General features: G+C 34.5%; 2 protein-coding genes across 2 annotated transcripts in view; one reads left to right on the top strand and one right to left on the bottom strand.

Moving 5' to 3' along the window:
* LOC133180914 (uncharacterized) overlaps positions 1-27198 on the top strand; it is a 157397-nt gene that overhangs the window by 28753 nt on the left and 101446 nt on the right. The window lies entirely within an intron of this gene.
* On the bottom strand, positions 308-21106 carry LOC133181229 (sulfotransferase 1E1-like). The gene is made up of 5 exons (XM_061315765.1): positions 20886-21106; positions 4929-5243; positions 4702-4802; positions 4292-4487; positions 308-2572 (listed from the first exon to the last, which is right to left on the bottom strand). Exons 1-5 carry the CDS (start codon positions 21085-21087, stop codon positions 2463-2465), a joined length of 924 nt encoding a protein of 307 aa, XP_061171749.1. The 5' UTR covers positions 21088-21106; the 3' UTR covers positions 308-2462.

The following is a 27198-nucleotide window of genomic DNA, read 5'->3' as shown; positions in this document are numbered from 1 at the left end:
TTTCATTATTTTCATTATAAGTTATATGTAAATATCTACCATCAAATCCTTTAATAAATTAGACTTTATCTTTTACTTCATTTCTAATCAAAAATCCTACACCCTTTGATGCTGTGTCAAAATTACTATATAGTACAATACCATTCCACAATTGTTTATATTTTTCGATAAAATCAACTTTCAAATGCGTTTCTTGTAAACCAATAATGTCATTTTTTCTTTCTCCAAATAAAGCAAATACCATTTTCATCTTATTAACATCACACAATCCATTACATTTCCAAGATGTCAAAATGAACATTATAAAGAAAGAGAGAAGAGGGTTTATTATCATTACAGAAAATCAATACATGGTCGATACGGAGTTATCGTTCTTTTGTAACGTTCGAACAACTCGAGTTCACGCGATTTGCGGAGTGTCTGTTGACAATGTTACAGTTAACTAATGTAAGTAACGAAGATGGAACCTTTTTCTCCCTTTACTGAAAGTCTTCAAAACTGTCAGTACGTTATTACAGCACGAAACACTCGCAAAACAACATTACGTCACACAACGTGACGTCATAATAGGCATTGTATGAGTGATGAAACATATATATAGTGAGAAAAACAATTTTACAAACCACAGACAATGCATAAATATTTTATCGGTGTGGTAAATTCGTTACATAGTTTTGTAGTGACAGGGTACGGGATGATACCTAGTTAGTAAATTTCATACCTGGCGAGGCGAAATTTACTAACCAGGTATCATCCCGTACCCTGTCACTAAAAAACTATGTAACTAATAATACTGTGCACTGTCAGTGTTAAAACATATACTGTGTACTGTCAGTGTCAAACATATATACATGTACTGTGAACTGTCAGTGTCAAAAATAAATACTGTGTACTGTCAGTGTTAAAACAAATACTGTGTACTGTCAGTGTCAAAACATTTACATATACTGTATACTGTCAGTGTTAAAACATATACTGTGTACTGGCAGTGTTAAAACAAATACTGTGTACTGTCTATGTTAAAACAAATACTGTGTACTGTCAGTGTCAAAACATATACTGTATACTGTCAGTGTCAAAACATATACTGTGTACTGTGTCAAACATATATACTGTGTACTGTCAGTGTCAAACAAATGTACTGTGTACTGTCAGTGTCAAACATATGTACTGTGAACTGTCAGTGTTAAAACATATTCTGTGTACTGTCAGTGTTTAAACAAATACTGTCTATTGTAAGTGTCTAAACAAATACTGTGCACTGTCAGTGTCAAACATATATACATGTACTGTGAACTGTCAGTGTCAAAAATACTGTGTACTGTCTATGTTAAAACAAATACTGTGTACTGTCAGTGTCAAAACATATACTGTATACTGTCAGTGTCAAAACATATACTGTGTACTGTGTCAAACATATATACTGTGTACTGTCAGTGTCAAACATATGTACTGTGTACTGTCAGTGTCAAATATATGTGCTGTGTACTGTCAGTGTTAAAACATATACTGTGTACTGTCAGTGTTAAAACAAATACTGTCTATTGTAAGTGTCTAAACATATACTGTGTACTGTCAGTGTCAAACACATATACTGTGTACTGTCAGTGTCAAACACATATACTGTGTACTGTAAGTGGGGTTGGCAAGGTTTTATTGGGTGATTGTTTCGGAAACGTTCTATACTATGCCCAAAACGTGTTTCCTTTAGGCCTAAATATCAAATAAGGTTGCAAATCCTTTTTACATAACAATTTATTTGAAATTATTAAAGGTAAAATGTCGACTTAATGAAAGACAATAGCATAAAATAATAGGAGTTTGTAAAAGTTATTCGTTTTTTGGTATGTTGTGAGAGAAAGATACACATTTTGACAAAGTTTTTGCACTCTATTTCACGAGTTATACAGTCCATCCGCTAGTGATGTGTCTTTCTTCTATTTCAAATTAGAAAAGGTGCCACTTGAATTAGAAATTGCATTTCAACTAATACACAGTTAAATTATTTTCGTAGCATCTATGTTTTTATTTGGATAATGCTGTACGTGTGCACTATGTACATTCAGTGAAGTTTTTTTATTATCATGCTCCTGTCAGTTTGACTCTATATAATCAATACCCAACTATTTTCGTATAATATAAAAGATATTTAAATAGCGTAAGTATACTATTCCGAAATAGTGCACGGCTGTCTTTTCTAGAGAATACCTGTTGGCACCCACGGTTGGGATCGAAGTCCCGATCCCGAGAACTTCAGTCCAACGCGCTACCGATCATGCTACAAACACCATCATTATTAATTTTTGAGTATATAAACTTTTTTCCATATATTTGACATAAAACAAGGAATAAATGAATATCATTTCCAAAAGACTATCACTAAATACTCAGTAACAACACGTACCTAAAAACAATAATAGAAATGATAAACAATAATAAAAAGTGATAGCTTCATAATTATGCTATTCAAATTCTATTTGGAGGTCGACGTCATTCATTCTCTCTGCGTAAGCTTTGTCGAATTCTTCATTCAGCGCCACTGTGAAATAGTTCTTCCAGTCTCCTATTTCACCTGAAATGAAGAAAAAAACCTCACTGTAAATAAAAACATGGCAAATATTTTCAAATTTAATGAAGTGTTCATATATGTCAACTGTTACCGACCCACTGTGATTACAAAACAGAAAAAAAAATTATTTACAGCTTGGCTGTAATTTAAAAAAGTATATATAAAAAAATCTTGAAGCAGAGACCTTCTAAACGAGTAGTTTGTAAAGAGGTAATATTCTGGTTTTTCTCCCTAGTCATCAGAAAAATAATATAATTTAATATTTTAGTTCTACAACTTCAATGATCAGATGACCATCAGGGAAAATCAGTCGGTAGAGTTCTCGCACCGCAGTCGAAAGATTTTGGGTTCAAATCCCAGCAGCGACTGCATGACCTAAGTGGATAAAAAAGTTGTAACTGTTCCTTCGACCAGCATTCAGCACTCTGAAGTGAGAGTTGCGATTTTTTCTGTGAGACTTTAAAAACCGAGGCCCCGTATCACGACAGGCGTTGACCCTGAGTGCCGAATAAAGGTCCAAATTTGAAGCCCTTCACCGGTACATGGTGACGTCTCTATATGAGTGAAAAGTTCTTGAATGGGACGTATAAAACAAAACACAATCAATCAATTGCCAGATGGTTATTTAATTTTATTCACAATAATGATAAAAAACGAATCACAATGATAAAAAACGAATTTCAAGTGGCATCATCAACATTAGAAATACATGTACTAAGATTATTATAGAATGTAATTTTTGACGTGTTGATCATTGCTGTTTTTTCCCTGAATTTTAACGATTGTCCGATGTTCTTGCATAAACATATATGATCAACTTTCCTGGCTTACCATCAAATTCCGTGTACTGTTCCTTAACTTATACATACATGTATAATGAAAACACTTTCAAATGTCCTTCATCATCGGATACCCACGGCTGATCTCGTCTTTTACTCCTCACCCGTGGGAAAACGTGCCGAAATATCGTCGTAAAATAATCTAATTTGTTGATTATGGACAACCAATCAGAAAATTGGAATTCTTCAATTTTGAAAAAAAAGTTTATTAGTTTGCTTTTTATGCTTGATATGTTGACGCTCGTTAAAAGGTGCAAATTTTCTTTTAAAACGATTAAAGACAAATCGTACCTGTAGGTCACTTACGTCAAATACCAGTAAGAAATTATATGGGAGTACCTTTCTCAAACTTCGAAATGCACCGGTGAGTAGATTTATTTGAAATCCGTGTGTTAACTACGGATAAGTTTTTGTCATTGCCGAACATACATACGTAATGTAAACTTTAATTTGTTGATTTCCCATCACAACTCTTTGAAGCAGTCAATCAAAGGACCCGCGCATATTAATTACTTACAGCGATTTTTCGGCGAGTTTGCCCACGGGTGATGAGTAAAAGACGAGATCACACGTGGGTGTCCGACAATGAATGCACTCTGTCATCTTAGTAAGATGACTGAATGCTGTTCTCACTCACATTCCTATTATCAAATATTAATCACCACAGGCAAACAGATAAACACATGAATTTTCCTCTTAGTTTATTTGAAAGGGCATTCAGAACTGAATTTACGTAACAGTCTTGAAGAGTCTGCCTACTACGGTTAAAATATTAAAAATAAATAAAGTTTTCACATACAGAAAGACATACATGTATACACAATGTATAGGACAAAAACATTGTACCCCCAATATTTCAAGAGGCATGAAAATGAATTTATACCTTTTCGATATACTGTAGGAGCTTCATTTAGTTGCAGTTCCTTCATTATATCTGCCATCTTTTTATCTTCCCTGACACTCTTGTCTGCTTGCTGAAGTTTGCTAAAGGAAGTCAGCTCAGATATCTCTGTGATAAGTCCTTCCGTACATTTTACACCCAAGAAGCTAGCTAACCTTCGAATCTCTGCCTCTGTGTTCTTTAAAGTATAGACAATTTATTTTATTAATGAATTATTAATGAAAAACCCATATTTATTCATTGTATGAGGAATATTTTTTTCTGAATTTACACATGCTTCGTGAGATATTTATCTTTTCGGTGTCCATGTTTTGTACACACCAGCTCAACAGATTTTTAGTAATTTTACTACGTCAAAAATTAAACTACTTTTTACATGTAAATCTACTCACTCTTTTTAGTTTCTCATAACTAAGCATCAAAATTTGATCCCGCCGACGAGCCTCTTGTATGAAACTCTTGTTGTACTCAAACCATCCTCCATACATTGCCTCTAAAGAGTTAATGCTAAATAACTTCACATTTTACCTTATAAAACATTTTAAAAAGATTACCTGTATATATTTGTTTTATATTCCCTTTGAAAAAATTAACAAAATGTGTTTGGAATGATTCTTACTTCGTCCCAAGTAAAGTTCGTGAATGAATTCCTCAAATGTGTTGCTTCTTATCAATCCGATTGAGCATAAGAAACTATGTATAGAAACAGCGGTGTCTTTAGGGTTCCGCACAACGTATATTATTTTCCCGCCGTTATCCACGTGTTGTTTTGGGAGCCATTCAAATGGAACATGGGTGCTAATGACGCCATTATAAGACTGCATCTGACTCATATCAGACAATCCCTCCACGAAAACTTGTTCTCTGGACACTTTAGAATACTCCGCTTTTCCCTTGAGTAGCATCCCAGTTATCTCCCATATCCAATGCGTCCCTTCAATAGATATTTAAAATCAAAGTACATGATGTACTCCTTAGAGTTTAACTTTTAATCATAGGAAAAAAAGTATCATTAAAGGATTTTTTATATAGTTTACGAAAAGTCAAAACGCACTGAGTCATTGCTACATGTACATACAAGAATTAGTACTTAATTCACTCAATGGCTCTACTTCATAAGCGTTGGGCTTAATAAGTTCAATTACAAAGTAATTGTCGTAGTATATAGATGAAAGCTAAATGAATAAATAAAATAAAAATTCATTTATGTATATTTCACAGGCACGTGGAGGCTGGACCCCCCTTTTCCTTTTTTTTAAATTTTGAAATCTGGGGTCGACACACCTTTTTCCTATTTTTGTACTCTATTATATATGCGATAATGTAACCCTTTTGTCTCAGTAAGCTGCTTTTAAATATATCGTTTTCGACCGATACATTAAAAGAGAGCTCTCTTTTATTGAGACAATAGGGTTACAGCATTGATATCAGGTAGTGCATATTACAGTACAAAAATAGGAAAAAGGTGTGTCGACCCCAAATTTAAAAAAGAAAAAAAATGGAAAAGGGGGAGGGGGATCCAGACCCCGAGTGCCTGTGGTATATTGATCCTTTTTTATTTATTTACTTTAAAAAGTCGAATGAAAACCTATAATAATTTGGTTAAATTCCTTTTGCAAAGGCATATTGATGTCTACGATTTGTCATGGTACACTGCTGAGTAAATTGGCTCACACAGAAGAGATGCTATATAACCTTTACAAAAATATCTCTAGCAATATTTCATGAAATGTTTGAATTTGCCTCTATATTTGGCACTGCAGATAGTGAGAAACTTTTGGTAGATGGCTCTAAATTTACGTTATGGAAATTAATTTAGGAGTGTAAAGTGCAGTTATTAGCTTCGCCTTCTAAACTTAATTCGATAGTGATTTGTCTAAATGTTGTTTTGTTTGTTTTAATCCAATGAGCTCTCATGAGAACAGCCAATGAACTCAAGTGATAGAATCTTGCATAGGATTATAGCTCAGAATTTGACCCAGTGTGAAAAGGAATACATTTCGGTGATAGTAATTGATAATAACAGGCCACCGGCGTGGCACAGCCGTTAGAGCGTTTGCTCTGTTGTCGCGGAGTAAGAAGTTGATTCTTATGTCGCGGGTTCGAATCCCACTGCGGGACGTGGAGACCGGTCTAGATCTTTCGGATGAGACCCATAATCCGATAACCCGTATCGCGGTTGGTGTTGGCATGGAAAAGATCACTTTCTGCTCAATGGCCGTAAGTGCCGACTACAGGTCTAAATTAGCAGCCCTCCACCGACAAGTAGTGACGAAACAATATGAGTGAAAAATTCATGAAGGGACGTTAAACAAACAAACAACGAAGATTTAAAGTTTTTTAATACTCGTACTCCTTTCCGTAGACAACGAAAAGAATACTGGATCAGGAAATTAGGCAAGGTCTTTCGTATGATTGAAACGACCACATAAATGATTTAAGGAATCTTTCAAGCCGGCAATGTGCCAATGTAAAGAAATGGGCTTTTTTAAAACAAATCTTACGGTGCCTGGATATTGAACACCCAATACAAAATCCTCGTAAGTGATCTTATTTTAACTACAGTCCCACTGGACATGTTCTACTGGTGATATTAATAAGTTGAAAATGAAGACCTAAAAGCAATCATCTAAGAAGGTCCTAAATACAGGTAGCCCCGATCTATCAACTGGCGACAGAAATTGATTCCTATTATGGATTCTGTTGACGATTACGCCAGACGTCGGGCTAAATCTGAAGGAGAAGACAGAAAACTTTTTTCAGAATGGATTTAGTGTTCTTGAAATATATATAAAGAATCGTTTAAAAAGTTAAAAGTCAATATGCGAACCATCTATCCTTCCGTTTTCACCACATCGAAGTTAATAAAAGAATTAGAAAGTCTAAATGAACATTAGTATTATGACCCCATTGTGACAGTAATATTTGTTTATTAACTTTTTTATTGTTGATGTTGTTAAACTATTGAATGCAAATTATTCCCGAGATATGAATTTACAATCGTCGCCAGTGTGGCGCAGTGATAAGAGCGTTTTCTCTAGAGTCGCGGAGTAAGGAGTTGATCCTTACGTCGCGGGTTCGAATCCCAGTGTGGGACGTGGAGACCGGTCCTTCGAATGAGACCGTATAAACCGAAGTCCCGTGTCGCAGTAAGTGCTGACACGAAAAAGATCCCTCACTGCTCAATGGCTCTAAGTGCCGAGTATAGGGTCAAAAATTAGCAGCTCTCCGTGGTGGCGTCTCCGTATGAGTGAAAAATTCTCTCGAGAGACGTTAAACAACAATAAACAAACAAACAATTGTCATGTGTATTGATGTTACTTTTTGTGGTACTATACTATAGTGCAGGTAAACAATGTTTGGACAATTCTTGTATCCAACTAATTCAACAATTTGTTAAGATGTTGCTTTTTTTGCTGTACTATACTATAGTAAATGTAAACAATGTTTGGACAATTCTTGTATCAAGCTAATTCAATAATTTGTTAAAAGTGCAAAGACAACTATTTATATCGCTTGATTTCAGACAGGTACAGAAGGATTCACACACTTTGAAAAGACTGAAACCTTTTCCTTATAGAACAGTTGGTCATTATCATACTACCACTGGTGTCAGTTTATTTGCATTTGCGATTCAAATGTTATTGGCCGCCTGCGTGGCGCAGTGGTTAGAGCGTTCGCTCTAGAGTCGCGGAGTAAGGAGTTGATCCTTACGTCGCGGGTTCGAATCCCACTGTGAGACGTGGAGACCGGTCCTTCGGATGAGACCGTATAAAACGAGGTTCCTTGTCGCAGTAGGTGCTGGCACAAAAAGGTCCCTCAATGGCCCTGAGTGCCGAGTATAGGTCAAAATTTGTAGCTCTCCACCAGCAAGTGGTGGCGTCTCCATATGAGTGAAAAATTCTTGAGGGGGACGTTGACGTTTTTCATACAAATGTAAGGCCTTTGTTTTTATACTAAATTTGAATACCGAATATTCCATCTACCTGATCAATATACAGGGTTCACTGTTGGTGTGACCGGTCAACAGGGGATGCTTACTCCTCCTAGACAGTCAATTCCATTCCTGGAATTTCCTTGGTCGATCGTAGTTGTTTGTCCTGTTCACAGATTTGTATTTTTTTTTTATAGATATTTGAGATCGACTACTGTTCGTTATTTTCAACTTTTTCATTATTTGCTGTTAAATTGTTTTCTAGAAATTCTATGATACGTTGATTGGAATCAAACTAGCTCTGTATTTTTACAATCGTAAGACGTCACCATATCAATTATTGCCTCTGAACTTTTTTAATTACAATGCCTAAACATCGAACACCTGAAACATAATCCTCTAACGTGTTCATGTTCTTCTTCCCCGTACAACTTTAGTCCTTCTGGACATGCCATTACAGGTGACGTAAATGTATTCAATAAGGACCTTAAATCACTTATAAGGACCAAAGTTAAGGTTAACCTGATCTTTCAACTGGCATCATGATTTCATAAATATTATGAATTCCGTGGAAGATTTCGCAAGGCGATGGGCTAAACATAAAAAAACAAGATTTTAGCACTTTGTCAGAATGGATTGAAAGTATCAGTTGGATGTTGAAATTTCGCATTAAGCGATTGAGGGGCAATATGAAATCCATATATCCTTCTTTAATGATTCAAAAGTGAAAAAAGATGTGCTGAAACACTGATGCTCCCAATATGGCATCACTAAGCGAGGGTTAAAGTTTCTCAAATACAAATCGAACTCCAAAATCAAGAGATCAAAAATGTTGGTAACCAAAGAAAGGTCTTGTCACGAGGAAAACACCTGTGAAAGATGAAAGCCCTAGCACATTCAAAGTTAACGTCAAGGTTAAAGTTTTTCAAAATAGGTCAAACTCCAAGGTCAAAGGTCAACATTAATGGTGCACACGGGAAGGTCTTGTTAGAAGAAATATACCTCTGAAATATGGAAGCCTTGACACAAACCATTGAAAACTTGCGGCCAAGATTAGAGACTTTTAAAAAGAAGGTCAGACTCAAAGGTCTAGGATAAAAGGTCAAAACTTTTGATACTTAAGGAAAGGACTTATCACAAGAAATACACTTGTACCCAAAGGAATGTCTTGCCACAAAGAATATACATATGAAATATGAAAGCTCTTGCACCAACTGTTCAACAGTTATGGCCAAGGTTGAAGTTTTTCAGATGCAAGTCAAACTCCAAGGTCAAAAAATGTTGGTACCCAAGGGAAAATCTTGTCAAAAGGAATACACATGTAAAATATGAAAGCTCTAGCACCAACTCTTCAAAAGTTACGGCCAAGATTAAAGTTTTGCAAAAGGAGGTCAAATTCTAAGATTAAGGTCAAAATTTTTTGTACCGAAAGGAAGGACTTGCCACAATGAATATGAAAACCATATATTCTTCTTCAGTAATTCAGAAGTGAAACAAGATGTGCTGAAACACTGACTCCCCCGTTTGGCAACACTTGGTAAGGGTTAAAATTTCTCAAATACAAATCAAACTCCAAGGTCAAGAGATCAAAAATGTTGGTACCCAAAGAAAGGTCTTGTCACAAGGAATATACACCTGTGAAAGATGAAAGCCCTAGGACCAACCATTCAAAGTTAACGCAAGGTTATATTTTTTTTCAAAATATGTCAAACTCCAAGGCCAAAGGTCATTATTAATGTTGTATATAATGGAAGAACTTGTCACATGGAATATACTTGTGAAATATGAAAACCCTGACACCACCCATTCAAAAGTTATGGCCAAGGTTTAATTTTTTTAAAAAGAAAGTCAAAATCCAAGGTCAAGAATAAAAGGTTAAAACTATTGGTACTTTAGAAAAGGACTTATAACACGAAATACACTTGTGAAATATGGAAGCCTTAGCACCAACTGTTCAAAAGTTATGACCAATGATAAAAATTTCTTAAAGTAGGTCAAACTCCAAGGTCAAGGTCAAAATTGTTGGTAACCAAATGGAAGGTCTTGCAACAAGGAATACACATGTAAAATATGAAAGCTCTAGCACCAACTCTTCAAAAGTTATGGCCAAGGTTAAAGTTTCGTAAAAAAAAAATGCAAAAGTGGGTCAAACTCCAAGGTAAAATATTTTGCCCCCTCCCCCCTTTGTCTTTGTAAGGCTTATTATTATACCCCACGCAACAAGTTGCGTGAGGTATAATGTTTTTGATCCGTCCGTCAGTCAGTCAGTGTGTCAGTCAGTCAGTCCTGTTTTTTTGTCAGGTAACTCCTCATAAACCGCTGCACAGAATTTCGTCAAACTTTGCAGATATTTAGAACACAATGTGTAGATGTGCATATAACCAGAAAATTCCGATTCCTTTATTTTTTCTTGGAATTTCGGCACTTTTCAACATAGATTTTTGGCAATATCTTAAATATAGAGATGAACAGTTTGTCAGCGCAACCCCTCATAAAGCGCTGCAAAGAATTTGGTCGAACTTTGCAGATATTTAGCACACAATATGAAGATGTGCATATTACCAGGAAATTCCGATTCCTGTATTTTTTTCTGGGAATTTCGGCACTTTTCAACTTAGAATTTTGGTCATATCTTGAATATACAGATCAACGGTTTGTCAGCGCAACTCCTCTTAAACCGCTGCACAGAATTTCATAAAACTTTGCAGATATTTAGGACACAATGTGTAGATGTGCATATTACCAGAAAATTCCGATTCCATTATTTTCTGGGAATTTCGGCACTTTTCAACATAGATTTTTGGCCATATCTTGAATATAGAAATCAACAGTTTGTCAGCGCAACTTCTCTTAAACCACTGCACAGAATTTGGTTAAACTTTGCAGATATCTAGTACACAATGTGTAGATGTGCGTATTACCATGAAATTTCGATTCCGTTATTTTTCTGGGAATTTCGGCACTTTTCAACTTAGATTTTTGGCCATATCTTAAATATAGAGATGAACAGTTTGTAAGTGGAACTCTTCTTAAACCGCTGCACAGAATTTGGTTAAACTTTGCAGATATTTAGTACACAGTGTGTAGATGTGCACATTACCAGTTGGACATGGACGTACACTCATGAACAAATCAAAATCACTGAGGAATTTAAATAACAGTTTGTCAGCATAACTCCTGCACTGAATTTCCTGAAACTTTGTAAGTATTTCAGACATAATGTATAGATTTGTATATTACCAAGAAATTTTGATTATTTATCTAGAAACTTCAGCCCAATAAAATTTGTAACATACAAAGATTTGAATGTCCTTATATGCAAGAAGTTTTGATGTGATGATTTTTTGCAAGAAATGCCCCTTTTTGAATTATATTGTGTATGTAAAGTGCACTGTGCCATTCATTATGTGTTGCATTGTCGAGTTTTGGGGGAGCGTGGGGTATGTGAGCTTGCTCACTTTTTCTTTCATTTTAATTGTATTTTAGAAGAACTGAAATTTATTCTGCAAGTGGTTATTCAACTTATACCCATAGCTCCCTTTCTAAGGAGGAAATTCTTCGAAATCTCAAGTCAGTTTCAAATATTTTTAATATTCTCAACAATCAAAATTTGAAATGACCATAACTATACTGGATTCGTAAACTTCATAAAAATCGATACAAATATATAGAGCGGGTTCTAGTATATATTCTACCAAGCCTCTTTCTTTACTCCTCACTAAAATATTAGCAGCAGTGAATGAGAAACTTCGGGAATACTGTACAACGATATATTCGTGAAGTATATCAGATTTGGATACTTAAAAACCCGACGAAACTTTTCGAAAATTTGAAATCACAAAACTTTAACAAAATTATAACGTACGATTTTTCAGTATTTTATACAACCATTCCCCACGATGAACTAAAGTCCAGGCTTTTTGACATCATAAAAGCTTCTTTTTCAATAAAAATGGAACTCGTCAATTTACTTTCCTTGTCATTGGTCATTTGCAAAAGTATTTTTTAAAAAGCATTCTGATTGTACACACAGGTACTCTAAAGTAGGTATTAAAGGATGCTTGAGTTTCTGATTGACAATATCTAAAGTATGTAGTTTTTGGAGATCGGGTCTTCCAACAGATCTGTTGGAATTCCCATGAATACCACTTGCACCCCGTTTATAGCAGACCTATTTTTGCATATACATGAAGCAGACGTTATTAATAGAAAACATATGCACGAGAAGAAGACACTTGATGTGACCTTTAACTCGACATTTAGATATGTCGACGACGTATTATTAATTAACAATAGTTACTTCCATTCATAAGTCCACTCGATTTATCCCAGGGAACTTGAACTAAAAGATATCACAGAGTCTGACACATCTATTTCAAATTTGGATAGTTTACTAGAAAAACATTTAATAGTGACCCAACAACAAAACGTTATGATAAACTTCATGACTTCAAGTTTTCAATCGTCAAATTCCCTTACTTATGTAGCAATTCACTCTTGTCACCTTCATATGGGGTTTATATCTCCCATATGATTCGATACCTAAGAACATGCTCCACGTACGAACAATTTCTAAAACGAGGCAAGCTATTGACAAACAAGTTGATGAAACAAGGACATCAACAGTCTCGTATAAAGTCATCATTTTGCAAATTCTATGGTCGATACAATGACTTTGTCGGCAAATACATCCTCTCATTAGGTCGAATGCTGACTGACGCTTTTCATACTAATTGTTAGGCTATTTTTTTTTTAAAAACTGCATTGTCTACGGAATTTTCCGTTTGCCCGATCATGACAAGAAGCACACGGCGGGTGTGTCCGGTCGATAGGGAATGCGTACTCCTCCATGGCACCTGATCCCACCTCTGATATTTTAAAGAGGTCCGTGTCTGTTCTGCTCCCGAATTTTTTTTAATTTAATGGACTTTTGAGCGTGATTACTATCTGGGCCATTGAGCAGTGAAGGATCTTTATCGTACTAACACCTGTCGTGAGACGGATCCTCGGTTTTTAAGGTCTAATTTATTCGAAAGACTCACAACTTTCACTCAAAGTTTCGAGCGCTTTTAGAAGGAACAGTGCTACCTTTTTTATTGACTTTAGTCAGTCGCGGCTGGAGTTTGAACAACACTACCGACTGAGCTACCGTGACGTTATACTTCCCATCTACAGGTTATTTTCGCTAGCCAAAGATTTCTAATCCGTTACGTTCTTTACGTTACGTGAAATGGAATCTTACAGCATACAAACAGCTTGCGTCATCGACAGAAATATAAAAAAGCGTTTTTAGAAATTAAAGTATTTAAAAAATTATATACTAGCAGGTATCAAGCGATGTTTGTTATTTAGGGTGCAATTATATATCTGCAATGTAGGTTCCTGATCACATTATCTGCACATCCGTTAAATGTAGGACGATACCATACCTATTTATAGAATGGCAAGTTATCGTACGGATCGTTGTTTACATGAGTTTTTCATTCTCGAGACTATAGTGTTAAAGCTGAACACGATTCGTAAAAAGGTATGTGTCCGCCATATTTGATTGGTCTCTTGCTATCTGAGGGCCCTATATAAAGCCGCGCACTTAGTCACTGTTCAGTGTTATCAATCGTCACCAGTGTAAACGGACGTATGCTATACAGCACTCGGTAGCGACATAAAATAACTTCTTCTAATGCAGGAGAGTACGGTACCAAAGAAACTTACAACAGTTGCACAGGTCAGCGCAGTATACAAACAAACTCAAATAAACGTTACTGCAAAAAAAATGTAAACAAAGGTAATGCAAGATAACCAGCATATATTCGTGACAATAAAGCAGTCAGGTGTAACGAATGCGAAGAGTATACCCCGATGATGATATCGTAGATAATAATATCGAATATGGCGTATGCCTATTTACGAGTCGAGTTCAGCTTTAAGATATACCCCAAACGGAGATATCGTCATTTACAAAAGCAATTGCTGATTGTTCGAACCATATCAATATACTCCAATTACAGCTCAAATTTTGATAGCACCCGAGGTCAAAGGTTTGTGATGAGAGTAGCAGGTCAGAAACCTAAGTGGCTAGCAAAGATAAATATATATTGAGTGTGATAACCCATTGTAATTAGACACCTATAGGGACTACTTAGGCCGATTTTAAGTAGGCAGATAAAATACTTTAAAAGGTGTTCGTGTTAATGATTATCGTAATTTTTTTCATTCATGGATTTTATTTAAGGTTTCGGGAGAAAAATGTATGTCTACAGTTTATTATGAATACTTACTTGCCGTTTTTTACCGGTCACGGTAGCCAAGTGATAGGGCTTTCGCTTCGTTATCGGGAGGCCCGATTTCGATTCTCGTTCGTCGCGCCGCGTCAAACCTAGGACGTAAATAAACTTAGGTAGTGAATGTTCCTTCGCCAAGCCTCGTGAAAGTCACAGGTTTTTTTGGGGGGATAAGACCTTAAAAACCGAGGTCCCGTGTCACGGTAGGCGTTGGCACGATAAAGAACCCTCACTGCTCCAAGGCCCTGAGGACTTAGTATACCTCTAAATTTGAAGGCCTTCACTGGTATACGGTGACATCTCTATATGAGTGAAAAATTCCGGATGGGACGTTAAACAACGTACAATCAATCAATCCTTATTGTTTCACATTTTATATTTAACATCATAGATACAGAGTATCTATTGGAATGCCACAAAGACAATTTACCATGGACTTAAAAAGATTGATTGATTGATGTGTTGTTTAATGTCCCATTCAGGAATTTTTCACTCATATAGAGACGTCACCATATACCGGTGAAGGGCCTCAAATTTAGACCTATACTCGGCACTCAGAGCTATTGAGCAGTGAGGGTTCTTTATCGTGCCAACGCCTACCTGACACAGGACTTCTGTTTTTTAAGGTCTCATCCGAAAGACCAATGACTTTCACTTCTAGTGCCGGGCGCTTGGCGAAGGAACAGTCACTACGTATGTTTATGTTTTAGGTTTTACGCGGCGCGGCGAACGAGAATCAAAATCGGGACTCTCGATAACGAAGCAAACGCTCTACCACAAGGCTACCGTGACAAAGTATAATCACATTGGCATTGTTATGACTCCTTTAATGTGAAAAATCTTATAAAATCAAGGAAAGAAAAGGGAGAGGAAAAAGGAGAACAATATTTAAAATGTGCTGCTTGTTGATCTTATATCTTTAATTATATTACATGTTACTTGATCAGTGGATTGTTTGAACTGATATAACTAGTATATATAATGTAGTAGCCTCTAACTATCCTTCATATTACGACCTCCAGAGTGACCCGCATAGATCAATGCCTATACAAGTCTCAGTTCGATCTAGACTCTTGTCCTGTGAGTGTACTAGAATCCCATTACTAAACTGTGTCAATTGAGGTCCTTTGTGACAGTTTGTTATAACGGAACCTTTACTGTTCAATGACCATGAACTTCGAACGCAGGTCTAATTTTGTAGCCTTCAACCAGCAATTGGTGGTATTTAATATGAGTAAATTTAAAATTCTTAAAAGGATGTAATGCACAAAAAACCCAAACAAACAAAACAAAACTAGAAAAAAAAATACACAAACAAAACAAATGACCCCTAGAATAAGGGACAGAGGCATTTGATTACCAATCAGTTAGGTTAACTATGGCATTTTTTTGTTTTCAAACTAATAATTGTTTCATTAGAACTGAGAGTTAATCCGAGTACAAAATTTTATTCTCATTGCAGCAAGATATATAGATATTGAATCCTGATAACAATGACCTTTTAGAGCTTTCTTGGTCTCTCTTTCTCCAGTACACTTTCTATAAATATATATTACCTATGACAAATCAGTCATTCAACGATAAGTGGACCAATTCAAGGTATAAAACATGAAAAAAATAATTGTTTCAAATAGCAAAATGAACATCATAATTCTCTAAAGGACATATCGGTGAACTTGAAAAAAAAAAAAAAGAATTGTCCACAAATCTAGTATCGTTAACTTTTTACAACAATTTTAATATACCATCGAATTTAAGGTTATGTGTCGGAAGTTAATGCTTGAACAAGTCTTATTATTTTTTAAATAAAGCTGAAGTTAACCAATTTTTCGTTTCTGATGTTCAGTATAGAACGCAAAATTATGATTCATGAAGTCTCGCATGAATCCGATATTACGTTAAAATTTCGAGACAAATATCGTTACGGAAGTTAATCGTTACGGAGGTTAATTCCCAGCAATAAAAGTTAAAATTCCCGGCAATAGTTAAAATTAAAGTTTGTTTTAGGATATTAAACAAAAGTATGAAGCATTCGCTCCCAAAATAATAAAAATCTTTCAACCTTTAATGCATAAACTTTCCTGGATTACCGTTACGGAAATTAAATTAAGAGAGACAACTGTTTTTGTCTAATTCATTTTGTTATGTCGAAAATGTAATCGTCTAAAATAGCTCACTCGCAACTAGAATTGATGATATTAGGTTCCGTGGTCACTTTCAGTTAAGTTTCAGTTCTTTTTGAAATCTGCTTTAAATTTAAAACAGGATCGTTTCGGAAGTTAATAGATTTTTAGCGACATGCTATAATTTCGCATGAAAGAAGATCCATGCATTTCTTTGCGAGAAGTGGTTTGATTTCTTTTTTATATAGGATAAAAAAAACTTTTTTAACATTCACTACTACCTATTCGGAACGCTTTCACGGCTGAAAATTCCATCTTGAAATATGTAAATAAATGAAGCGACATTGAAATTTGCAGTGGAATACGTTTTTCAACATCACATTATGTTCATATCAAAACTGTGGAATACGTTTTTCAACATTACATTATGTTCATATCAAAACTGTAACTGCAAATATATCGGTAAATATTTACAAAACCATGTGTGTTTGTTCAGTCTTAGAGTTGAAATCGATCTTTAAATTTATAGTTTAGATATTACAACTGTAAATTTGTAAGTGACATGGAGAATTCTTAATTGGTCACGTTTTTGTGGAATGACTGAAATAAGATTTTTGTGAAACTCTCATAGTGAAGGTTCACGTTTTAAACTCCATATTCAAGATATTAAATAAATGAAAAAGATACGTCTTGTCACAAGGAATACACCTGTGAGATATCAAAACCCTAGTTAGATTAATCTTACTGTGTCTCAGGACAAGCCCATCACAGTTAGAATACGTCCCATATAGTTGCAATGTAGCAAATCGGAGCAGATCCACTCCGAAATGAGTTTTCAGAAGACAAAAAGAGTTGTACTGAAAATAACTACCAAATTTATCATAACAAACCTTATATATATTTCTTTTAGCCTAAAAAAATAACCCGTATAAAGACAAATATTCAACTCCTTTTCTCAACGTTTTTCTCGCTTTAAATTTACACGCCAGGTTGACTTTCGGAACTCTTAATTGTTTGTAGTAAGTGCACTGAGTTGGAGCTATCGCCCGTGTTTATTTTGCTACATTTCTCATACAGGGAACGAATTTTTACGTTAAACCGGGTCCGTAGTACAATATCCTTTTAAGGATAGAACGTTATATCTCTATGACTCCTCGTAGCAACCATTCAGGAACTATGGACAAGGTTAAAGTTTTATAAAAGTAGATGGAACTCCAAAGTCATGGTCAGAAAGTCAAAATTGTTATTGCTAGTACCCAAAGATTTTTTTTACAAGGAAAACACATGTGACATATGAAAGACCTAGCATAATCTATTTAAAAAAATAGATACCAAGGTTAAAAAATTTTACAAGTAGGTTAAATTTCAAGGTTGGTCAAAATTGTTGGTACCAAAAGGAAGGTCTTGCCACAATGAAATATATGGAGATAACGAACAGTATTCAAGCTCAAAAGTCCATTATACAATACAAAATAGGAGCAGAGCAAACACGGACCTCCAAAACATCAGAGGTGGGATCAGGTGCCATGGAGGAGTGAGTATCCCCTGCCAATCGGTCACACCCGTCGTGTGCTCCTTGTCATGATTGGGAAATAACGGAAAAATCCGTCGACAATTCAGTGTGTAAATAATGGCCTAACCATTAGTATGAAAAACGTCAGTCAGCATTTGACTCAATGATAAATTGTATTTACTGACAAAGTCATTGTATCGACCATAGAACTTACGAAATGATGACTTTAAACAAGACTGCTGATATTCTTGTTTCATCAACTTGTTTGTCAGTAATTTACCTCGTTTTAGAAATTGTACATACGTAGAGCATGCTCTTGCATATCGAATCAACTAAGAGATATAAACCCCGTATGCAGGTGATGAAGGTATATTGCTGCATAAGTAAGGGAAGCTGACGATTGAAAAGTTAAAGTCATCACGTTTATCATAAAGCTTGGTTGTTAGATTACCATTAACGTCTTTTTCAAGTAAAATATCCAAATATGAAACAGATGTGTCAGACTCTGTGGTATCTTTTATCTCAAGCTCACCGGGATATATCGTACCGACATAAGAATGGAAATAACCACTGTTAATTAACAATACCTCGTCGATATATCTAAATGTCCAGTTGAAGGCCACAACAAGTATTTTCTTCTTTTCGCGTATAAGATTTTGGACAAATTCTGCTTCATATGAATACAAAAAAGGTCTGCTAATAACGGAGCGCAATTGATACCCATGGGAATTCCTGGTCTCCAAAACCCACATAGATATTGTCAATCAGAAGCTCAAGCATCTTTTAAATGTCAGCTTCAGAGTACCTGTTTGTACAATCAGAATGTTTTTTAAAAAATAATTTTGCAAATGACCAATGACAAGGTAAGTAAATTTACGAGTTCCATTTTTATTGATAAAGCAGCTGTCAATGATATCAAAAAGCTTGGACTTTAATTTATCGTGGAGAATGGTTGTGTATAAAGTTGAAAAGTCGTAAGTTTTTAAGCTGTTGATTTTGGTAAAATCTTGTGATTTCAAATTTTCCGAAAGTTCCTTGGAATTTTTAAGTATCCACATCTGATTTACACCACTTCTCGAATATATTGTTGCACAGTACTCTTGAAGTTTCTCCTTCACTACTGTTAATATCTTAGGGAGGAGTAAAGAATGAGGCTTGGTTGAACATTTACTGGAACCCGCTATGTATCTTTGTTTGTAAGGATTTTTATGAAGTTTCGGAATCCAGTATAGATATGGTAATTCAAATTCATTTTGGTTGTTTGGAATATTAAACATATTCAAAACTGACATATGATTTCGAAGAATTTCTTCCTTAGAAAGGGAACTATGAGTATAAGTTGGATTACCACTTGTAGAATTAAACCCAAGTTCCTCTAAAATACATTTAATATAATGAGCCTTACAAACAAAGACAATGTTGTTACCTGCTTTGTCAGCAGGGACCAGTACGTACTGATCATGTAATCTATCTAATTCTTTTTTCACTTCTGGATTATTTAATACAGAAGGAAAGATGGTTCTCATATTGCCCCTCGATCTTTTAATGCGCGATTTTAACATACATCTGATACATTTCATCCATTCTGACAAAGTGCCAAGGTCTTCTTTTTCATGTCTGGCCCATCGCCTGGCGTAATCCTCTACAGAATCAATAATATTTATGAAATTCCGACGCCAGTTGAAGGATCGGGGTTCCCTATATTTAGGACATTTTATAATTAATGATCTAAGGTCCTCATTATTAACATTTACGTCACCAGTAATAACGTGTCCAGCAGGACACAAGATATACACATAAGAAATATAAATGTTGTAGCTCAAACCCTTTAAATCGTATAGCTAAAATTAAAGTTTTTCAAAAGTAGGTCAAAATGATTAAAAGTTATTGAAAGGTTAAAGTTTTATCGGACAAACAGAGCAAAAACTATACACCCCGATTCTTCGGTTACGAAGGCATCAAAACTTTTGGAATTTAAGTGGGGGAGAAAACAAGGTAAAAAAAAGGAAAACTCAAACACTTCATTATCAATAAACAAATTTACAGACACCACGCCTTACTGGACTTTTGCGAGAAGCGCTGACTTTACAGTCGACGGCTTACTTTGACATTTAAACTGCGTTATGTACGGAGGTAAGGAATTGATAATGGATAAGAAAACATTAATAGTGGTTATAGGTATGGTGTTAGGGGCGCTTATATGATTTACCTGAATACAGTCAACACAAGAGATGATGGGATGCAGAATAACATAACTTAAAATGTGTTTTTCGTGAGAATAGTATCTCCTTTCAAATTCATTTGCTAAAGGAATTAAATAAGGAAGAAAAAACATTTTGAAAGGAAAACTTGACAGGGGTTGGCCAAGTTGGAAAGGGAGGGGGTTGCAGATAGGATGGTTGCAGATCCCTTCCTAGATGACATAATATGTGCTTTGAAACTGCCCATTATTATCTTTTAATTAATTATTCAGCTAAATATTTATATCGCAAAAGAGCTTCCGTATATGTCTTAGTGTAAAGGTAAGCCGTCGACTGTAAAAGTCAGCGCTTCTCGCAAAAGTCCATTAGTAATTTATATTTACATTTCTTTTTTTATCAAATGAACTAAAACAAGTTTAGTTTCTCAAATCTACATTATTGACAAATCTGATTTTTACGTATTTCTTGTTTGTTGTTCGTTGTTGAGTAAAAAGTACTTACCTGACAGAGTAAAAAGTACTTACCTGACCTAGGATATGTTGCTAGAATTATTGCATCCTTTCCTAATTGTAGGTCTTTTATGTACTGAAGAGCTTGTTTTGCATCTCTTAAGAATGGTACCAGTTTTGGAAGGTACAAATCTTCATAATTTGGCCACTCGAGATCACGTACGTCAGAATAGGCCATGATTTTTTCATCTATGATAAGTGGGATGTATGGTGGCATATTTTTGTTATCAGTTCAACTTATTCAGCATAAGATCAAGATAACTATCTCGTCAATTAAGTCAACTTACTGGTTTTGTCGAGATATACCAAATACTATGTCGTTAAAGCTGAACATGATTCGTAAAAGCAATGTGTCCGCCATTTTTGTTCGGATTCTCGCTATATCTGAGGACCCCTATATAAAGGGCCAGACTTGGACACTGTTCAGTATAATCAGTCGACACCGGTGTAGACGGACGTATGCTATACAGCACTCGGTAGCGACAAAAATAACTGTAATACCTCGTCAAATGCAGGGAAGTAAGATACAAAAGAAACTTACAATTATAGTTGTACAGGTCAGTGCAGTATACAAACAAACACAGATACACGTAACTAAAATAGAATGTAAACAAAGGTAATGCAAGAAAACCAGCACGAACACGGGTCGCCATTCCACGCCGATACCCGTGACAATAAAGCAGTCAGGTGTAACGAATGCGAAGAGTATACCCTTGTGTTGATGTATCGTAGATATACGAGGGTTGTCCGGTAAAATCGTGGACAAGTTGTCTAGATTGAAAAATAATCATCACTGCATTCTAAAACTTTCAGTACTTTTAATTACATTTTTCATCAATATATATAGCAAATTTCAAATAGATATCTGCTCAAATAAACAAAATATGAGACTTTATGTCATGTGTGGTATCGCCTTACGGCGCACGGATGATAAAGTCAAAGTGTCTAAAGCAGCGTCACGTTTCTTCTTTGCTTAATAAAAGTTAGATAAGCCCTACTTAAATTCGGGGATTTCATTGATGCACAAACTTGATTTTCCCTTTATTCCTCCATAAACAGTCGATAAACCAATCCTGCACACATATGGGACCTTCTGAAGATTTATAAGTAAGTTATGGATAGTACTCTAACTATCATTCAACTAAATAGGCTATCTTATATCGACGATCTATGTACAGTGACATCGTCTTTTGCTATTGCCATTAGCTGTTTGTCCGTATGTTTTGTACTACCCGGGGACCCGATCAAAAAGCTTCCGCTTAGAAAACTCCCATTTCACTGTGTGTTCGATGTGTACTACGTTTTATGAATAACTGACACTTAAAACTCCTTTTATTTCGTGCTAGAGACAAAATATAAGCATTTTAGCATTTGCAGGGTCGCTAGACGAATCCTGAAGCTTCCCTTTATTCAAATTAGGGATGCATTTGTGCAAATGTGTTCATCCAGTGACTTTTTATCCGATATGTATACAGGTCTTTTTATCGCTCCGTATTTCAATTTCTTTCCCTAGGGTTTCTCAATTGGAAGTTTGCATTTGTGCACTTATAACAAACAGTTTATTTTTCTAAAGATATGATGAATTAGTGTTTATCAAATAACAGTCTATAAAATTAATGACAGTTTTAATGGGAAAAAAACTTTTCTATCTTTAAAGAGTCAATGAACGCAGCGCTGATGTATATTGAGGAAAAAAGGCAAATGTAATATATATCCCCACAGTAATTTGAATTTCAAAATTCTGTGAGACACAAGAAGTAAGTGCAAGCTATATCGATGCTACAGGTTTCCAATATAGATACCAAAAAAATCAAACAAAGTCGACTGAAATAGCGTTTAATAACAAGTAAATAAAAAATCTTAGCACATCTTAATCATAAATAAGTTTTCTCTCAGAATTTTAATTACCCACTTGAAAAATGATTTGACGATCGATAGCTCGCAGACACCTATACATGATGTCGCATAGGTGTGATCAAAGCGCGAAAGTGAATAGATTTGAGTCACGTGTTTAGTGCTTTGTTATTCATGTGGACAAAGGCGGATTGACATTTGTAAACAAGATGCCTTTACTATAGAGACAAGTACCCGTGAATAAATGAGCGCAAGACTGTTTCAATTTCTTTCATGAATGTAAATGACTAGTATAATTCTTTACATTGACCGTATTTACGAAAACTTGAAACATCCATGCGCTCATATAAAAAAAAATTGGCTTGCAAAATGGGGGTGTGGCCTAAAGTCTATGAGAAATGGATGTAAACAAAGTACCCCTGCTATATTAATCAGACAAATACCTAATTACAGCGCATGGAAGTAAAAATCGAAATTGAAATTAATAAACTACAATGTTTGATGGAAAGATTGAGGTAAAAATATGTTAAAAAAAAAAAATCTTTGATTTAATTTTTTTGTAAATTATCGGGGGCCAGATTTGGACGTTTAAACGGTTCATTCTTTGTTGGCATAGATCATGGTCAAAGTTTTAGTTACTCCCTGTTTGTATTAGAAGTCACGTGGGACTATTTTGGATCATGTGGAGAGTTATAACATATAATACAGGTTGTCGGCAGACTTTACATGGTAAATCTACGAGAACTGTAGAGTAAAGGCTGAAATAGACACCATGTGTTGTGTTAGATTTTAAAAATGTCGAACGTGTCAAGTCTAGAACGAAAAAATTGGATGTTATAAGGTATGGCATGTCAAACGTTGCAATATTCGATCTTTTCCATTTGCATTGTATAATTTTCCATTTGTATTGTATAATTTTTATTTGTATTGTATAATTTTCTATTTGCATTGTATAATTTTTCATTTGTATTGTATAATTTTTATTTGTATTCTATAATTTTCTATTTGTGTTGTATAATTTTCATTTGTATTGTATAATTTTTATTTGTATTGTATAATTTTCCATTTGCATTGTATAATTTCTTATTTGTATTGTAAAATTTCTTATTTGTATGCGATAATTTTTCATTTGTATTGTATCCGCGGACTGTTTATTTGTTTCGTTACGAAGGATTTCATTGGTCAAGTTTCAGCCTGTATCGGGTTGAAGATGTTCCGGATGCTCAAAGCAAACTGAGCTCATATGTATTTGCTTGATTAATTGATTGATTATTGTTTAACGCCGAGTCGGTAATATTTCAGCCATATCTCGGCGGCATATGTATTTGCGTGCATGTTAGACGGTCATTGGATTCTAAAAAGGGAGCGCTGGTAGATGGCAAATAAATAATCTGTCCTTAGAAATGCTGACTGAGAAAATAAATAAATTGACCTTGAGCGGTGGTAACTATCCCCACCCCCCAAAAAACTGAGTTTTCGGGTTTGGGCGGATTTTCTTCTTTTTGTTTTTCTCCTTGTCTCTGGTCATATTGGAAATAAATATTCTCTCCTGCGAGAGAATGAAAATAAATAATCGGATTCGACACCCCCCGAGAATCAAATGGTCGTCCCTTAGAATGCACCGCAAATAGAGGAGCCGAGTTTGTGTTTGTAGAGAGTGCGCGATCGGAATTGTGGGGAGGGTACCAGACTAAGTTTGTGATGGGCACCTGAGACCTTTATACAGACTAAATTTTATGACCAATGACATCCTTCGTAACGAAATAAATAAACAATCCTCGGATACAATACAAATGAAAAATTATCGCATACAAATAAGAAATTGTACAATACAAATAAGAAATTATACAATGCAAATGGAAAATATAGAATACAAATGAAAAATTATACAATACAAATGATTTTTTTACAACACAAATGGAAAATATAGAATACAAATAAACATTATACAATCCAAATGGAAAATTATAAAATCCAAATGGAAAATTATAGAATACAAATAAAAATTACACAATACAAATGGAAAATTATACAATACAAATGAAAAATTATACAATACAAATGAAAAATTATACAATACAAATAAAAATTATACAATACAAATGGAAAGTTATACAATACAAATGGAAAAGATCGAATATTGCAACGTTTGACATGCCATAATAAGGACTGTGGAAAATTGTGATATTTTCAAACAAAGCACAGGTATTGGGTGGTCAAAGGAAAAATATATATTTAGAAAAAGGCCAATGACAAATTATGAATAAAGCACCAATATGCACAACGTATTTGGATCCGCGCCAAATTACATACAAGCAGTTATGTGAGGAGTGTACAAACGTTCTCATAAAATCATTATTACAGTGTGACAAATATTTTATATAAAATGAATCTTCTGTACACATTTTAAAGAATAAGCAATCAATTCTTTATATCCATATTGGCATTTACAATGTGAAAATAAGTTTTGTACAAGAAGATCGTTGTGTAGATGTCTACAGTAATAGAAAATAAAAATAAATAAAATCTGTCCCCGATTTTTAAGCAAATTAGGATGACAATCTAAACTTTAAATTTCTATGGCATTAAGGCCAAAAGCTGAAAGGTCAAAGGTCACCTTTTTCCTTTCTCCATCTGCAAAATTTTTCCATTTATTCCCTCTTTTTTCTGAAGCGGGGGACATAAATTCTCTGTATTAGTTTGTTGAAATAATTCTTCCACTTCATCTCTGCTATGAAATCAATTTAGTTTTAGGATTTTCATATAGGAAGAACTTAAGTTTTACAGATAAAGATTTTCATATAAACCGTTTCATATACTTTCTCTGTTAAATATGAAGCAAAATAACCCATTTACTAAATTCAAAATTTCCATTGTGGGATCTTTTCTGAGTTACAGGCATGGCATATCGTGAAACAATTAATGCATAGTCATTCATTTCTTTTAAACTGCCTATAATAATATCAAAGTCAAGTATTTATCCCTGACAAAGAAAACAAATCGTTAATTAAATTGAATAGCAATTCTATTGAATTATTAATTGCAAGATTACATGTAATTAAGTAAAAACGCCTTTGTTTAATTTACTCGTATTTTATTTTACTGAAAACATAAAACGGTTTGAACACATTTGACCAACTGAAATTCATTGAAATTAAGCGTACAGTACTTACTTATTAGAGCAACAACAGAGGGGAACAGCGTATTTCATTAGAAATAGGGCGAGGCACGCCGTAGAACGTCATCTATTTATATACAGTTATCGTGACTGCAATTCTGAAGAGGTAGTGTTTGATTTATAAGTTATTTAGATTCATGTTTACATACAACATTCAATATATTTTTTAACATGCATAGTTTATGTAATAAGATAATCTTTTTGACCTTTGGTTCCATTGTATTTAATTTTTCAAACTTTATTTAGTGTAATTATCATAAAGGAGAGGACGTTCTAAGCATTAAGAACTTGTGTGCGATCCTTGTGGTATAACACCTAAACAATATGTTCAAATCAAATCACTTATCGAGATAGTGATCTTGACTTGACGCGATTTTCTATGTTGTCAAAACATTGTAGATGGCATAAATATGCCACCATACATTTTACTCCGAAATGCCTGCACCAGAATTCATATTTACTGCTCTAATAATTACATCAAAGTACTCAGAAGTACAGAGAGTCGGGATAATTTATTTATTTAATTTAAACATACAAGAAATAACTGTTATACAAGAAGTTCAGAAATGTTATTTTGTGATATTTTATTACATGCATTTAAAAAGTTTTTAAAACACAAGGAAAGCAGGTTTTTAATCACCTCTGTATAACACTGCTTAACCTCAGTTTCAGGCGGCTGGTTTCAAGATATCGCTTTACATTACGCACATTTCATTTAATTGGAACAACATTCTCCAGATTATTTTGTATTTTTAACTTACAATTCACAATACTATCACTTCATTTATTGTTACTTTGATTATTTTCCCTTTTATTTATTATTTTTTTTTTTTTATTTTAAGGTATTCAATGTATAACGACCATATTTTGTATCTAATAAATGAATGGTCCCATATTTGTAATTATGGTATCATTTTGAAGGTGTTATGAAATAAAAATACTTCACCGAAGGAATTTACAAAATTTTGATTATTGTCAAATTAATTGCACTTTGAATTTTACATTGAAGTCTATGGGCAATGCATGTGTTATAAAGATATTGCAAAAAGTAATTTGAATGTCATAAAAAGCTTTTGGTGAAAATATGCATACACCCTCTCTATTAAAATATGAAATAAATTTAATCATTTACCACAGATATTTTTACGAAATTGAAATTTTCTCCTTTGCATCAAGGGCAGATAACTCTTCAAATTTTTTTAAAGTGCAAAATGACCAGTTTCTTACATGTTATCAGTCATGTGAATTTGGTTCATTTCACTTTCATCGTTATCTAGCAATGTATTTTTAATTAGT

This window comes from Saccostrea echinata, unplaced genomic scaffold (assembly GCF_033153115.1).
Source record: "Saccostrea echinata isolate AGI-Se365-2 ecotype Australia unplaced genomic scaffold, CSIRO_AGI_Sech_v1 ptg000008l, whole genome shotgun sequence".
NCBI lineage: Eukaryota > Metazoa > Mollusca > Bivalvia > Ostreida > Ostreidae > Saccostrea > Saccostrea echinata.
Note: the sequence above shows the minus strand (reverse complement) of the source record. Positions and strands in the feature narration are given on the sequence as shown.

What these genes read in the sequence shown, in the direction of transcription:
- LOC133181229 (XM_061315765.1), bottom strand. Translation starts at nt 21,087, where the DNA reads ATGCCACCATACATCCCACTTATCATAGATGAAAAAATCATGGCCTAT. An exon ending in CGAACTTTACTTGGGACGAA is followed by an intron (nt 4,803 to 4,928) that starts GTAAGAATCATT and finishes TTAACTCTTTAG; the next exon opens with AGGCAATGTATGGAGGATGG. An exon ending in TCCTACAGTATATCGAAAAG is followed by an intron (nt 2,573 to 4,291) that starts GTATAAATTCAT and finishes TCTTCATTTCAG; the next exon opens with GTGAAATAGGAGACTGGAAG.